The sequence below is a fragment of the Pungitius pungitius genome, chromosome 8, assembly GCF_949316345.1.
Source record: "Pungitius pungitius chromosome 8, fPunPun2.1, whole genome shotgun sequence".
NCBI classification, from domain to species: domain Eukaryota; kingdom Metazoa; phylum Chordata; class Actinopteri; order Perciformes; family Gasterosteidae; genus Pungitius; species Pungitius pungitius.
This window is the reverse complement of record NC_084907.1, coordinates 19454722-19472285: the sequence shown is the minus strand read 5'-3', so window position 1 is coordinate 19472285 and position 17564 is coordinate 19454722. Positions and strand designations below refer to the sequence as shown.

General features: G+C 45.8%; 1 protein-coding gene across 1 annotated transcript in view; it reads right to left on the bottom strand.

Moving 5' to 3' along the window:
* Positions 1-1003, bottom strand: part of LOC119194071 (inositol hexakisphosphate kinase 2-like) — a 5177-nt gene extending 4174 nt beyond the window's left edge. The window contains exon 1 of the mRNA XM_037448134.2: positions 512-1003. Coding sequence (XP_037304031.2) covers positions 512-761 — 250 coding nt within the window. The 5' untranslated portion in view covers positions 762-1003. The remainder of the gene's footprint in view (positions 1-511) is intronic.
* Between the last annotated feature and the right edge of the window lie 16561 nt (positions 1004-17564).

Here is a 17564-nt window from a genome sequence, read left to right as displayed (position 1 = left end):
GGGCTGTTTTTGGTGATGTGGTCGTTGGTTTCGTGGACTAATCCCCAGTCATCCAGAGGTTCAGGTGAGTGCCGCCGATGTTGACATTTCAAGTGCAGCTGACCTTGTGGTGGATTTTGGTGGATCAAAAGCGAGGAAGAATCTCACTTGGCGTGAGTTCAACCCGGGGTGGCCGCCTGCCAGAAAAATAAATAGGTGACTTACCTGTGTCAGTGCAGCCTCCTACAAATAGGACATTACAAAACGGGTGGTGTGTTTGTAGGAGGCCCACATGCGGCCTGCAGCACCATCCTGCGCACACTGCTGACACCTAGAAACAACACTTGAGCACCGGCGGGGAGCTCTGCTTTCATCAAATGAACACGCACCGCACACACCCTGCAAAGGATGATCTCACGCCCCGCTTTCACATATGCACACAAATAAAGAGAGAGAGAGAGAGAGAGAGAGGATACACATAACAACACAGCCTAACAACACCGGTAGCCGAAGGAAGGGTAGTTCGCATTACCTCGATACTGAGGGGTAAACTTCCTCATTGCTGCAGGCACACTCTCGTAGAACTGATGTTCGCGGGGGATGAGGGGTTTGCAGATGGCCTGCTCCCCCAGACGAAGGACGCAGCAGTGCCCCCCCACTTGATGCAGGAAAGGCTCAAGCATCACCCCTTTCTCCATGTAGCACTGCTGCTGCTGCTGCTGTTGCTCCTTCTGCTCGGCATTCACGGCCTTCTGGGCCTGAGCCTCCACAGCCGGACCCATCCTCCTCTGGTCCTGACCACACCGCCGTGGGCATTAAGACAGGAAGGAGGAAATGGAACGAGAAGCAGAACAACAAGCCAAATCCTATTCCTTTTCAACTCATTTTCTGCCGCTTCCTGTGGCCGAGTAGAAACAGAAAGTCCGTCAAATGTTGGACAAGCGCTGCAGCGTCAGATGAAGCATACAGAGCCCGATCCTGCTTGTGCCTCCACTTCAGACTGAGGCAGTCTGACAGCAGAGAGCTTGCTCGCCACTGGTAAAGCTCTCACAAGCCTGACACTGGTCCCACCCCCACAACAAGCAATCCACCAATCAGGAGCGCCACAAGCAGGTTGTTGGGGTTGGAACTCTTCAAGGGAAAGAAGCCAGCAAACAAAGACAGTGGTGGGAGGGGGGAAGTCTGGTGGAGAGAAGGGAGGGATGAGAGAGAGAGAGAGAGAGAGAGAGAGAGAGAGAATCAAAACAAGGAGGGAGGACCAAGCTGAGGCCAGCTGTTTTTCGCTCTGTCACAGCAGGTTTTAACAGCCTGACACAAAGTAACACCATTTACTCATATGAAGTGAGGTTTAGGAAAAAGGAACAAATGAATCTGAAAATACACATATAAAAGGTCAAAACAAAACGACTTAATAACATCACAAAAAAACTTGGACTGAGACAGCCACCTGCTTTGTTGATTTTTTATAACACGGTGCAAGACGCCCTCAATTTATTGTGGTCACACTTACATTAGAAGTCAAAAATTGCTGTTCCGGGCCAAAGGCTCTGTGGCTGCCGGCAGGATGACTAACATTGCTTTCATTATTCATGTCGTTGTTTAAAAAAAAAAACATGCTTCTTTCATAGCTTATTGTAGGTCTAAATTCTTCATGATCCTATGTGATAATAACAAGCACACCCCCTTATACACATAACAAATGACAAGACCAGCAGATTTCCGGCTGGCCGGGGTCACTGAAAATGCCCATCAAGGGCAAACCTACAGGGTCACAACTACAGTGGGCTGATGACGGTTCAGTGTTTCAGCTTCACGTTCACTGGTCGTTCTGTCGGGAGCAATGTTTCTACACACGGGGTTCAATACGCCGCGGGATAACATACCTACCAGCAGGATCAGCATGGATCCCATCAATTTTAGATGGAGGCACTGTTGAATGACTTATTATTTATGTCTTGCAATTTACACATCGACCAACACAATCCACGACTGACTAGGGTAAAGGTCTTAAATACCATCCGACTGGCAGCAAAATCAACTCGCTAATTCAAAATGTAAGGACCACCGAATAAAGCTTTGCAGATTCAGAGATCCATACATGTATAGTATCTACCCAGCTTTGCACATTTTTATTTTTTTTAATTTATTTCTCCCGCCCACAGCCCAAACGATAGCGGCGTAGCTAGATGAATTGTGTGGAACCCTGCTATGATTTAAAGTAGAGTGAGCATCCAGACCAAAGCAGAACCTGCAAATCACCAGCAATGTAACTTAAAGGTCTAAAGGAACTGACAAAGTAGGGCATGGCAGCAGAGGTTGTGGAGAAGGGGAGGAGAGGGTGACACGACGGGCTTGCTAGGGAACTCTGCTTTGGCCCGAGTGGGAACCATAATCCTCATCCACTCTACTTCCCTCGTTGACACAGATTATGGCCACAAGCAAAACAACATCTGATTAAGACGGTCATTCACTGCTTTTTTCCATTCATGTGCGGCCGGCGTTGCGCTGCTGGTGGCAGCACACGACACGCACGGAAGTGCTCGGGATTTTACCATGACGTCTGTCAGTGGGCTCTAAAAGAGGGGGGGGGGGGGGGGGGCGTTTGTGACGTTGTGAGTATGTTTTTGGGGTGCGTGCACAGGCACGTGCGCTTCTACTGTACTTTACAGTTGGACACTGGCTGGTTCAGCAAGGAGCCAAGTCAGAAAGCCACAGCTAATCTCTCTAATCCTCCCTTTAGGAACGCAAGTGCAAAATAGGCGGTGACAAACAAGTAGGAAATAGCCCCAGGCACACTTAAACACGTGTGTGTGTTTTCCTGTCTGTCTAATGCTCAGTGCAAATACCTCGCTCTGACATCTTTCAGCAATGGACCCGTTAACGAACGGACCAATCAGATTTGAAAGTCCAGTTTGACTTCAGCAGAATAATATGTGTTTTGTTTATGTTGATGTCATGCGGTCATTAAAATAGTTTGTTCAAAAAAAGCCCAGAGCGCACAACACAAGTGTTTCCATTGATGTTTCTGCTTTTAGTGTCTGCACGGTTATAAATCACTGGGGACAATAAAGGAAAGATTTTAAATGCTATAGTGATCCATGAGTTTATGACCACAACTATGTCAATGTCAACTGCTGTTTTGGATGGTATATTAAAATAAGATCAAAGAGACGCTTGATACAGAGTTCACTGCATATCTGTCAGTGGCTCCAGTCGGCTATTCAGTGTGGCTAGTGGCTAGCCGCTAGCAGCGTGGACAGTGCAGACAATAGCACTGCGAATGATGGCACTGCGGAGGGCACTCGCTGGCCAGTGGGCCACAAAAACAGGGATTCCAGACAGAAGCACAGATTGCAACCACACTGAGGGGGAGACTGTGTTCCTTGCATTGTTTTCCACCACCCTTTACATCTTTGCAAATAGTTTTTTTGCAGCTTTATTAATACACTAACTGGCATATAGAGACACTTTCCAGACAAGATGAACTGCACCATCAGAGTGGCATGGATACAGTTAATCGTGCAGATGATGCAATTAAATAAATTGCTCCAAGCAGAAGAAACACCACAAATTTCAGTTACCTTCAAACCAGAAATACAACACAACCGGCAAAAACATAAACATCACAAATGTATCTCAATTAAACAATTTGTCATTTACCTTTAATAAAACAATCTGGGGGGAGTGAACATTGCCGGTGACTTGGGTCTCTAAAATGTAGGATTCTCTCTTTTCAGGTCGTGGGTACTTTGCAATGGAAGATACAACAATGGAATGGAGAAATACTGTATATAATGCAGTAGATATGCAGCAATTGAAGCCCAACCTGTTGCTTGATTATAAACTGTGAAACTGAAATTACATGCTGTAGAGACCAAGAGAAATAAAAAAGGAGAGGAGACCGTGACCTTGGAAGAAATGGGCCAAGAACAGCATGGGGCAGCTAGCAGGCGCTCTTCACAGTGCAAATGAGGTGAGCCAGTCACAAACAGAGACCCAGGACATGCAGCTAACAGGAAGTTGGAATCCAGAACTTTGGAAGGCGTAAGAAGCAGCTTTGCAGAAGGATTTCTGAGTCCTCTGTATTTGTTTGCATTTGTCTTCAACCTGATGATTGTCAGTCTCAGTTTTGTTTTTTTCTATGAATGAAACCAACGTTCGGTTAGGAAACCACTGACTGAGTTTCAGTCCTAGTTAACTGACACAATATTTAGTATGTAACTATATTGATTGTCGCAGAGGAACAAACAGCCGAAGTCACCAGTCTGTCACGAAAATAACAAACACAGACCATCGAATTTTCATTAAAAGCAATTTACAAAAATGAACTTCAAAATGACTTTTACTCTTTTGTAGCCGTCAAAAGACAAAATCCTGCAGATAACATCCTTCCTCACCACGATCAACATATTCACAGAGATCACAGGGCTCATTTAGCCAACTTAATCTGTGAGCTTTGGTCTTTCAATAGTAACAGGGCAGCAAAGGGGACAGATTTAGAGGTCAAATAGGACAGCATTCCATTGATCAAGGACAGCTCCAGAAGGCTCTACAGCAGGTTCAGGCGTTGTAGAAATGTGACCGGCTGACTACAAGGGACAGTTGGTGGAGGGGAGTGCATGGAGGGGGGGGGGGGGGTGCAGTCTGTTTTTTGCCATTGTCTGGACATGGACATTGGAGGAGGGGGCTAATGAGGAGGTGCTGAGTGAGTTTGGATATAGGAGAGACGGGGAATGTGAAGGGCAAAGTGAAAACGAGGAGAACCTACACACACAAACTGGGTTCTTACCTACAATAAATACAACAAAGACAATCTGACAAACTACTTCTATTGAACATAAATAACTCGTATTAAGGTGCATGGTCAGTACTATCCACGGTTCTCACAACTGGTTTGTTATGTGTTTTTGCACCGTTGACCTTATTTACCTCAAGAGCATTAAAAGATTTAGGATGAGACGGATAACCTGAATGAGGTGGCGTGAGTCTGGATCTACCTGGCCTGTTTCAGGGAATGGCCAAGGCGAATCGTGCAAAGACACATCAACTCACATTCAGGTGCGCAGAAAGGCAGGAAGATCACACATGCAGACAGGGAGAAACACATGCACAATAAAGAATATGAAGTAAAATAAACAAATAAGGCACCAGGCAGTGGAAAAAAGGCCCGATCTCACCAGCGTGGAGATTTGTGTGGTCAATTTACAGACTGATCTCCTGACATGACATCTGACCAGATAAACACCCTAAGCTGAAAATACCACATGCTGCAAGGAATTCATGCAGAGCACAAGCTATTAATAAACAGCTTGCTCCATTACAAATGCCAGAGCCAAATAAACAGGGGGATCGACCAGAAAGGGAACAATTCACTGGTCCAAAGACTCGTCTGCACAGAGGACCCTTTAACTCTCAAACGGTCAAAAGTAGAGCGTTAGTAGCGACTGATGTCATTTAAAAGCGCCACTTACAAGGTGAAATCCAACAAGGCCAGCGCTTATGGAAGTAAATCTGTGCCATCGGGGGTTGAAATAAAAAGTTGATTGAATTTCTAGCACTGAATATTTATGCATTGAAATTATGTACCTGAATGTTTTTCAACATTAAAACACCGCAAAAAAATTCAACCTAAAAAAAAAAAATGTTGAAATATTCGAAATGGAGGCTACAATATTCAACCGCAAAAAATTCAACCTTGGCACACCAATATGCGGAGGCTACAATATTCAACCCAAATAAATTCAACCTTGGCACACCAACATCCGGGACACTAAGGAGGAGCAATCGATTCTAGATTCAAGATCAGTAGCGTGCGTCAAGCTAAAGGAGCGAGCACCCAAAACACCTTCAGCTTCGGATTGTATCCATGTCCAATAATAACGGGGCTTTAACTCTTCTTCATGTCATCAGTGTGGTTTGTGTCTGTAAGATTCCGTGTTAGACAGCTGACATTTGTACATTAACAGACTGTGTTGGACATGAACTAAGCGGAAGTTAAACGAGAGCGTACAGCCGCTCACAATACGCCTCTTCTTCTAGTTTTGAATTCATTTAATGATGCTGAGATCCTTCGACAAGCTGTTAGGAGTGATTGGCGGAGTTTTGAAAACCAGGAACGCGCTTGAAGAGGCAGATGAGCCGCTGTATCGTAGTGGGGGGGCAGCGGCTTTAACGGAGCGCGCAGACGCATAAACCCGACAGGACATGCAGGAATAACCGCAGTAGCGTCGGTGGAAGGATCCTTTTTCACAGCGGCACAAGCCGATCTCAGTTGGGTATTAAGCGACATTCAAAGTCCACGTAACGTTAAATGAGTCTTCATGACCATGGGTAAACTTTATTGAGGATCTGGCACAACACAGCGACCTGCAAGTAGCGCAGAGTCTTACATAAAGGGATGTACGTCTTAATGCGAGGCTTTAGAATTTATCTCAAAGGGATCCTGTATTTGCTCGTAAAGTCTGAAACGAGAACCCATTTTTCAGTGACGGTGTTACGTGCCTACTGGTTTTTGAACTACTGGTTTGGCTACGGGTGCGTGTTTGTTTTCCCCCGGTGTTACGTGCCTACTGGTTTTTGAACCTACTGGTTTGGCTACGGGTGCGTGTTTGTTTCCCCCCGGCAGGCAGGTGTTGTCTGCCTCCGTCACTTGAGTCGTCACACATTTGCAAACATATTGTTCTGAAAATGTTCAAAAATGCATCCCATATCCATTGCAGCGATTACGATTGTATAAGTGAGCACTACGTCACTGCCACGTATGAAGAAATACATAAAAGAACATTTATTAAAAGTCCGCCACAACCGGGATTCGAACCGTGTCGCGCAAAATAACGTAGTGCCACAGAGCGGCTGTGCTACCCACTCGGCCAACCGAGCTTGATCGATTTCAGTTGATTTGTATATTTTAATAGAGTTGTATATCGTCAGTGGCAAGCAAACGTTTTGGTTTAGGGTGAACATTATATGTTCTTTTATGTATTTCTTCATACGTTGCCACACTGATGGCATGAAGAAGAGTTAAAGTCCCGTTATTATTGGACATGGATACAATCCGAAGCCGAAGGTGTTTTGGGTGCTCGCTCCTTAAGCTTGACGCACGCTACTGATCTTGAATCTAGAATCGATTGCTCTACCTTAGTGTCCCGGATGTTGGTGAGCCAAGGTTGAATTTATTTGGGTTGAATATTGTAGCCTCCATTTCGAATATTTCAACATTTTTTTTTTTTAGGTTGAATTTTTTTGCGGTGTTTTAATGTTGAAAAACATTCAGGTACATAATTTCAATGCATAAATATTCAGTGCTAGAAATTCAATCAACTTTTTATTTCAACCCCCGATGGCACAGATTTACTTCCATAAGCGCTGATGTTATAGTGTGGTGTAATCAGCATTTTGCTTTTTATATGCATCACATTTACACAAACTAAAAAAAGAAAGACTTGTTAATTAACAATTAACCCACTTTCACAAGTGGTTTTGCTTCTGGAATTCCCTCACACAGGCCTGGACTGTTTCCATGTCCTTTTGGCTGTGTTCCTTCTCTGCAGCTGAGGACGGTCAGAGGTCAACGGCTCACCCCCACCCTTAAGTTTGGTTTCTAGGAAGCTTCTTAGAGCGGACAGCAGAGCGCTGTCCTCTCTCCACCAACAGGACTTGATTGGAGAAAATCTCATCCTCTAACATGGACCCACGCTCAAAAGAAAATATGGAACTCAGAGGAACACAATCAAGTTATTCTCATCACAAAACCCCGGCCAAGAGTTTCTGCTGCCAATTTAGCATCAGACGGGTTCTTTCATTGATAAACAATGTAAACAACCAATGTTTCATGAGTAGAAACGAAAAGTTTTATTTCCAATATCACCTGCAAGTTACACTGGTCAGTAGTTGTAAACACCAGATGACCATTAGAGGCTCTCTGTTTTTGGCAGGAACCCTCCAGTGGGCTTACGTCGCATGAGCAGGCCATACCTGTCGACATGTCCGTATCCCAAGCACACAGTGACTCCTAACATCGCTGCGTTTGAGCCGAAGATTGTGTAAAAAGGTGATCCAATAGATGGGGGCCTTGGCACAGTTGGATGTCAACAATATGTCACACATCAGTGGTGGTTCGGGCTGCGCCGTAACAGTGTCGACACCTGAAGGCACAGAAGACATTGCACAAAATACTGCAGAGGTTTAAAAGCCTGTGGTTTTGTGTTCTGAATGCGGTCAGTCAGTGGCATTTCTACACAGAGGTAAATTACATACACTTTTGCAGTGCCATGTCTAGGCTCCCTTTAGACCTGTGTACCATAGCTTTTGCGTGTTTTCCAAATGCCTGAAGAACGCAGTTGTGAGAAGGCAACTGCATGAGGTAAGGAAAATAAAGGAAAGACTGAAGATAAGACCAAGCCATGGTTTAAGAATGTGATCATTGCAGTGAGAAAATAACTATGCACCAACGCCTGTTGACCCCCGACCCCCCCCACACACACAATAGGGTAAAATAAGGCAGAGTACAGTTGTTAAAACCTCGAGGCTTGGCGCACTGCCGACTGCATTAATGTTTTTTTTACGAGGCCAAACGCCTGGACACACATCAGAGGTTCAGTGAATCCGTCCACTGTGTCAGACATGACGTTACACTTGGGGATACTGAGCCTCTGGATGATTTGTTCAATCTGCTTGCATTGCAAGATGCAAGAGAATCTCCACACAAGGAAAATAAAAGTCCTACAACCAGGAGGAAAAACAATATGTCCGTGTTTCCATTGAGCACTTGCTGGACCTGTTTCATGTGGAATTCCATTGCAAAATATTTCCACAGTAACTTATTCACCGTGAAACAAATACAGTCACTTAAAATCTCAACGTGACTCCTATAATTACTTTGTCTTTATAATTACAGAGGGCTATCAAAATGTACGAAGAAGCAACATTTAATGTGGCTTGAAGTTTCATGTAGTATTTCATTGGAAGAAAAAAGTTCCACCGTAGACATGACACCGTAGTGATGAGATTCATGGCGAGGGCGTTGAGGAAATGTGCGTTTTAAACTGTCTGTGTTTATGTTGGCGCGGGGGGGGGGGGGGGGGGGTTTGCCTGCGCTGGCAGCAGTGAGGCTTGTGTCCACACCCCTGCTGCACTTCTGCACTTCTGCAGCCCTCATTCCTGACCGTCCAGCGCTCGGCCGATGTGATTAGTAGCCACAGTAGCGACGTAGCAGCAACTGTCATCTTTAAAAGGTGACCTGTTTTGGTTTCCTCATACTTGCCATTTACCGCAGTACACTTCTATGCCTTCTATTAACCTCTCATCCACGATTGTCATCGCTTTCTGACCTGTGTCTCTTTTTGTTTTTTACCCTAACCCTTTTATGACTTCCTCGTGTGGCATTTATATCAGTCTTAACACAAGGCGTATCAAATGTCTGTCCAACCCTGACTCACCTCTGCTCAGATCCGGGTCTATATTTGGCATTCAGATGGACTTTCCCCGCAAGCGAGTGCTTAGTTGTAACATAATGTAAAAGAAAGGGCTGGCCTCATTGTGATCAACAGGTATCCTGTTTTGTACCTCCAAGCTTCAAACTATGGTGACAAAATGCTAACTCAATAAAGAGTGGCTCAGTGAACGATTGAAGGGTGAATTGCAAACAGTTCAGCGTGCAGGGGGCTCAAACACTGGCTTTGTGTGCTTGAAGGACACCCCCCTGGAGAACACCTAAAACACCACTTCAGGGCTATGACTGTGCATATGTTGCTAATCAGAAGGCCAACAAGGTTACAAGGACATTGTCACAAACAAAGGCCAGCACCCAAAATAGAAGCCACTGTTTCCATGCCACTGACCTCTTCTACACTGAGGGTGGGGGTTTTTTTTGCAGGAGAGTTGCTTAAGTTACATTTTCCAGGGGCCAAATCCTACGGCTGAACTCGCCATTGTTCGATTAGTATTCACTCTGCCCTACCTTCTCGTGTCCGTTAGTCAGCGAACGGCCTGTTCCTAAAGCCCAGAAACACACGTTGGTGAGTAGCAGCAGGGACGAGGCATGAGAAGAGGACGTGTGGGCAGAAACAATATGACGCCCGATTAATCGGATGCAGCAAACACCGCACAGTGTAATTCTCTGAATGTTCAGGTCCCGAACATGAATTCCGGCTGGGGACTCCACGGGGTGAAAGTAGGTCCTGCATTGACGAAAATAGATGAAGAGTGACCTCATTATCCAGAGGGAAACAAGTCCTCGGGACCGAGAGATGTGAGACAGAGGAGAGGCTGCTCGTGGTGGAGTCGGACGGCGCAGTGATACAGATATGGACTCTAAATAAGGCCCGGCGGTGCCAACAAATGCTTTGATAGTACAAACAGAGGTTAAATATAAACTCAGTAAGCCTTCGACAAAAGGGCACTTAAACAAGAGTCCGTCTGAATGGTAGGATGCGAGCGAGAGGGGGGGTGAGGTGAGGGGAGGAATGTCGCTGGCGAAGGCCCAGGATTGTGCCACGGCTACTCGGACCGGGTCGTCCACTCGCCGAAAAGAACGTGCTCGGTGCCCTCTCGATGACAAGTAGCACCCTTTGCTGTCGAGCCGATAGCCGGCAATCCACCCGGATGCTGAACCTTACACAAACATGCTTCTCCTTTCAAACTGGGCTCACGCCACTAATCAAAACAAAGGAATAAGCAGATTATGGAATGCAGTGTCAAAGCTCGGGGGAAGAGGTCAAAGCAGAGCAGGTGGCTCCAGGACTCCAGGACATGCTTTGGAACTTGGGCCTCAAATGAAGTACTGGCACACTGTGTTACCTTCTTTTCACGGTGTCACTCTGATGCGGTTTCATCTATCTATCCCATAGTTTTGATCTCAGATGGATGCTCTCCTGCACAGATATTGACCAATCTGTTATGTACACCTTGCATTTGACACAGTACACTGATGTTCATCAAAGATTGTTTTTTGTCGTTAAGCCAATGTTTGCTGGCCACTTACTCATTCCAGGGTAAAGAAAAGGAAGATATTCTCTGTGTAGTGGATAGATCGAGGAACTAAATAGGATCACTGAGCAATAACCTATAAAAACTAAATCCGATCAGACACACAAAAAACATGGATCTTGTCAAAAGCTCCTTATCACTTTTAGCAAGTAAACATGGCAGTGCGTATGAGCATGTGTAATAAGAGGGCTCAGATCAGAGCATCGGGAAATTAACAGGGATTAGCAGAGATTCAGATGCTAGCCATGCCCTGAAGCAGTTGTCCCTAAACCTTTTCTTAGGGCCCCCCTTTGAGGAAATAGGGACAAGACCCCCCAAATGGAATGGATTGTTCCTTTTGAATTAATTGCATTATGAACGCTATAAAGAAAAATGTGTTTTAATGCATAAAATAAATGGACATTTTTACAACATATTTTCAAGTAAACATCAAAGTTACATCAAATATTAAAATTAAAGGTGGGAACAGTGAAAAAAACGTATATTTCTACATAAAAAAGTTTTTCTGTGTTGCTCCATGTCCTTTTTTCTCTCTCTCCCGCTCGCAACCTGAGCTGCTGTGTGGGGCGTGGTTTGAACATGGCATGTCAAGTCTTCATGCCAGTTTTGCTTAGATTATTTATTTATATATTTTTATTGTCACGGCCCGCCGCTCGCCCCCTGGAGGTTGCAACCTCCACTTTGGGAACCACTGCTCTGAAGTAGGGGACAGCGGAATAAGAAGACGCCTTCTCGCTCATGACAAAATTGCCTTTTCGAACACTGTGGCTTGATTATGCAAAAAAATACAAATCGTTTGAATATTTTAAAAGTACACGCAAGTCTGCCAAGTGAGGGCTGTGCTTTATTATCAGACAATGAGTAGCCATGACCTGCAGAAGGAATAGAGCCCAGTCACTGTAGACAGGATGGCATGCAGGGGTCAGGGGGGCGCTCGTCCTGCAGCAAAAGAAACAACATGCACACCACTACGTAGGAATCAGGTCTGCTTATATTAAACCACAATTCATTGGCTGGAGATGCATTTTCTGGCAATTTTTGGTTACTTTTTAATGAATGGCAATAAAGGTAAAAATTAAGGAGAACATGCTGCAGGACAAACTCTCCCAGCTGCACGTGCCCAACTACACTTGCAAGCGGATCACTGACTTCCTGTCCGACAGCAAGACACCTAACCCCTAATTGCTCGCCAGGTAAAATATAACGCATGGGATATATTGCAATGTAAGTGGCTTTGGACAAAAGCGTCAGCTAAATGACATGTAATGAACACGAAAAGCTGCACTTCCAGTCACCAGTCCATCGAGCTCCTGAGGTTTGCGGATGTGGATGTCGCTGTGTGACTCCCCCGTCACCAGTGTGGATTCCTTCCGTTTCCCGGGCTCCATCGTCACCCAGGACCTCAAGTGGGAGCTGAACATCAGCTCCATCACCAAGAAGGCCCAGCAGAGGATGTTCTTCCTGAGGCAGCGGAAGAAATTCAACCTGCCAAAGACGATGAGGGTGCACTTCTACACGGCCATCATCAAGTCCGTCCTCTGCTCCTCCATCACCGCGTGGTACGCTGCAGCCACTGCCAAGGACAAGGGCAGGCTGCAGCGTGTCATCCACTCTGCGGAGAGGGTGACTGGCTGCAATCTGCCGTCTCTTCTGTTTGTACCTCTTCCATCCGGCAGCAAGCTGAGGTCCATCAGGACTAAGACCTCCCGCCACACTGACAGTTTCTTCCAGTCGGCAGTCGGGCTCATCAACAGAGCCCGGGACCCCCCCCTGACTGACTCTTCACTCCCTACATGTACATACACTTGTCACTTTCTGTTAGCTGGTGCACTTTATTTTAATTAATTTTTTTTTAAACTTACCTAACCCATAGCTTTAGATTACTAAGCCATAGCATTGTATTTTAAACATTTGGAATATGAATATTCTTTGTGAATTTACCAACATCGAGTAACCTGACCGAGCGCCAAACCATGAACAGTAAAGTGATTGTGGACCCTTTTATTGTGATGCCGTTACTGAAGTCCAAAGAGCCAAATGTTGAGAGAGAGGAGACACTTTCTTTGTCTGAAAATGTGTTGCTTCATGGACCCAACCCGCCAGGGACTACCGGCCATCTCAGTTACTCTCCTGTACGTGTCGCTCAGCTTCTCAAAATTCCTTTTTCCCCTTTGGGAAGAAGCCAACAACGCACGCATCAACCACACACATTTTGACCAGAGAAGGATCCAACCAGCAGGGCAAACACAACCGCACAATCACTGGAGAGTGTGAGTGCTCTGCTGACACGTAACAAGCCTCACCTCAGTCATTAACCCTTGAAGCTCCTCTGAGTTGGGGGGGGGGGGGGGGGGGGGTGGAAGAGAAATGAAATCTAGAGGCATAAGACCGTGACGCAGTCGTGAATATGACGAGAGGGGCTTTTCGGACTGTGAAAGTTCGCAGAACGGTGCACCTGGTGGTGTCAGTCTCTAGTAGATGATGTCAGTGTCTTCATCTGGTCTGGACATGCACAGCAGGAGGCCAGTAAAGCGCTCGTGTTGGTGTACGTGATCCTCCAGGCGTACGGGCGCGGATGAAGAGAAGATTTTACTAGAACTCAAGTTGTCAATTACTGGGAACCCAAGCAGGGAGCAGAGTGTTCTTAGAATAACTAAAAGATATGTTTATTATTTGGCACAGACAATTTTATACCTCAACCCAAAGCACCCCAAGTGTGTCCCCATTGTTTGAATGAAGACAACGGCCATTGCAGGTTTTTTCTCAATCGCAGCTTTGATTTGATGACGTCGATCAGCTCCCAGGCATTTACAGAAGGTCAACAGTGTTCAGAGAAAGAACAACCCCAATCTGATAAACGGCCCCTACACACCGAGGGACAAGCCTTCCCGCTGTCCTTGGCGCTTGTTCATGGAACAGTGAGTGGGCTCGTTACTTTCTACTCAGTCAGTCTGAGAGAACAACGCTTCCCTTTGTCCATAGGGACAAAAGCGTTGTCATACTGTTCTCTCAGACAACCCCCCCTTGTCACATTTGGACTGAGTGCATCACGGTGGGTCACAAGATCTCCATAACAAGAATTGCTTCTCATCGGTTAGGCCAGATCTCTTTAATTTTTACTGGCACACTTTTTTGGGACATGCCAAGCAAATTCTGCAGCGTGAAATGTCGCCCCAACATCCAGTGGTAAACGAATGGTACTTTTAAAAGGACGTTTGATAAACACTGTTAAGTTATTTTTTCATCTGTCGCAAATGGCATCTCTGCATTTTATTGTGTTGTGAGTAGACAAAAAAGTAAATTCTTTACTGCATTCTTAAGCAATGAATGTGACAGTTCTTCATTCTGACTTAAAAGAAACATATGGTGCCTTCAGGTTCATTCAGCGTTGTATTCAGGGTTTCTACAAGATATTGTAATTATTCATATTAAAAAAAGCAGGTTTTTACTGTTACTGTTTACATAGCTTAGCGGCATTTCTTTTAGAAAGAAAGATGGAGGAAACTAAGCAGCTCCTCAATCTTTAAGAAGCACCGGCTCGCAGGGCGCACTTGTAGGTCTCTGAACCTGAACTTTGACACCTGATTTTAAAAAAACATCCAAAATACAACTATTAAAATAGTAAATAAAAGTATGGGCCCTTATACACACCCAGACACAAATAAGAGTGCCATGTGTTCTGTCACAGAGCTGCGATGGTTCGGGGAGGGGCGGCTTGAAGTCCATCATCAACATGTTTTCCAGATTAGTGGTGTAAAAATGGCTCGAGCAGTCTAACAGCAGTGAATTCCTGGTAAGCGTTCACATTGTGAGCACACTCGATCGTGTATTTCAGCAAAAAATGCAAGGACTGCCTGCAGGGCCACGGAAGAATGTGTCTGTTGAGCATTTCTTGAATTGTTTTCCTCATGCGGAGGGCAGGTGTTTTAAGCAACTCGCTGAAATATTCTCAGGCTAAACTACCGGCAGACAGCGATCCGCCAAAGCGAAAAGATGGAGAATCATTCCGCTGGTAAAGAGCCACACACATTACCCTCCGGAGTTGTCAGAGATCAGTTGACAAAAGAGGCACAGCGTCAGTCACCTCGGAGAGGATCCCTTTTAGATCCTCTCACTTCAACGCCTCGGTGACAAAAGCCCATCGGCGTCTCCATCACACGGGGGGCTTTCGGGCTGCATGTCCGAGGTGGGGGGGTCCTTTTGCAGAGAGCGTCCCGGCCTCCTTTGGGAAGAGGGAGCTCCCGGGCCCTGCAGAGAGTGGTGCTGTAACATGGTGAGTGTGTGTGTGTGTGTGTGTGTGGGGGGGGGGGGGGATTGCTTTGCAGAAGTTATGCAAGCCTTTAAGCAATGCCAGACCGGCCGCAGCGTCTGTGCGAGATGCTTAGAAGTGGAACTCGACTGAATAGAGTTTGGATTAATTAGAGCAAAAACATCCTCTTTACGCAACCACGAATCCTGTCCGGCTGTGTGGGCCGTTTCTCCACCTGCGGATGGCATCCAACCATCTAATTGAATGGGTTTAAGGGCTTGACTGGAATCTTTAAGCATGTTTTTGGGGCAAGTCTCTCCGAGAGCAGCGGCGGCAAAACAAAGCCACCAAGAAACCAAACTCGAGTCGTGGAAACAATCAAAAAAGGGGGAGAGGCAGAGCGAGTGAGACATCGTGTAACTAACAGAAGTGAATCGCGTGGCAATAAAAGGGGGAGTTCAGAACATCCATTAGAAAAAAGAGGCACACAATTAGTTTGTATTCTGTGTCGATTAATGTGCTGTCAGGGCTCCACAAAAGCACCCCCCCCCCCCCCCTCAAAACACACTAACACACTAACACAATTACACAACGTGTTTCAGAAGCAGCCACAGAGGCAACATTACTGTGCCAATATGTGACTTTTGGCTACACAAAATCATTATAATTTAATAACATAACAAAAAAAGACAACACCCGTATTTTAATGAAAAATATTATGTTGCTGTGTGTGAGTTTTTGTAGCAGAGATGTGATCTGGTTATGACCACTTTTAAGGCTCTCTCTTTGAAAGCAAACAAGTTGCAGGAACAAGCTGCACTACACACACACACACACACATGCACTCACTCACACACACACAGAATTGTTTCTTCACAACCCTGCAGCTCAGCGGGACACTTTACACTTTTTCTCTCCCCTCGTGCCAGTCTTTTGCATTGTTTCATTCTGTTCATTATAAGTGCACCTCTGATTAGCACAATGCCTTAGAGAGCCGGGTTGGTCATTCATTCGGGTTTCAATGGGTATGACGCAGATCCCGGTCCTGTTTGACCGCCCCCGTGGCCTGGACCCGCTCCCTTTGGGCCGAGGCTCTGCACGCCTCAGATGGCACTCAGACAGGCCGGAACAGCTGGAAGACGGTGTACCAGAAACGTGACCTGAGGCTCTGTTGGCATGATATTATGCCCGATGTGACCTGCCTTTGTTTATTCCTTTTGTTACATAAATACTTATGTAACAAAACAAATAACTTCGAACCCAAGCATAGCCATGGTAACTTAGGGCACTGATCAACAGAGGTGGGATCAAGTCACTGTTAGGCAAGTCACAAGCAAGTCTCAAGTCATTGTCTTCGAGTCCCGGGTCAAGTCGAGTCAAAGACGAAGCAAGTCCCAAGTCGAGTCACAAGTCACAACTAACAAGTCTCAAGTCGAGTCACAAGTCGTACCATTTTAGTTTCGAGTCATTTCGAGTCATTTTATTATAGTGGGGACGGGGAACCCTGGGTGATGGTGCGCTGCCTCACAGACCTAGACTACGAAGGGAAGGGTAATGGTGGATGGACTGTGACTGTGTTATAGGACTGTAACGCTCACCCCAATGCTGCAGCGTAAATAAGGAGGCGATGACTGGCTTGCAACTCCGCTGCATTTATTTATATAAAACAACTCAACTTCGGTCACTGTTGGCCGTCACCACGCCGAACGAACACTTCCGCATTCACGGCCCCCCAAAACTCGGGTTGTCTCGCGTAACTACAGCTGGTAACGGAGCATAACGTGAACACATGCAACATCTGCATAACTGATTAACTAATAACTTTAACTCAGCTCATTACACTACTTTAAAACGGACGTTGACATAATGTTGGCGAGGATTTCCATCGGAGTCTGAATCCGGGTTCAAAAATCCCGATTTTTGTAACCATGAACGAGCTGTCTCGTTGATACGGTCAAATGGACTGCAGTGATTGGATGTCGTGCAGGCAGCGCGCGCTCTCTGCATACAGGTGGCGCACATTTTTTTGACAGATGCAGATAAACAGAGCGGCGCGGTGGTGTGAAAATGTTTTCCCCCAGTTTTCATGGGAAGTAGCAAGTCTTCTCGAGTCAAAAGGCTCGAGTCCAATTCAAGTCACGAGTCATCGGCATTCAAGTCCAAGTCGAGTTGCAAGTCTTTGTACGTTTTGTCGAGTCGAGTCTCAAGTCATCAAATTCATGACTCGAGTCTGACTCGAGTCCAAGTCACATGACTCGAGTCCACACCTCTGCTGATCAATCAACTTCAGTTATTATCCGTGTGAGTGTTCACAGTCTTCCTCGGTGAGCTTAAACTGTGCACGACTCCT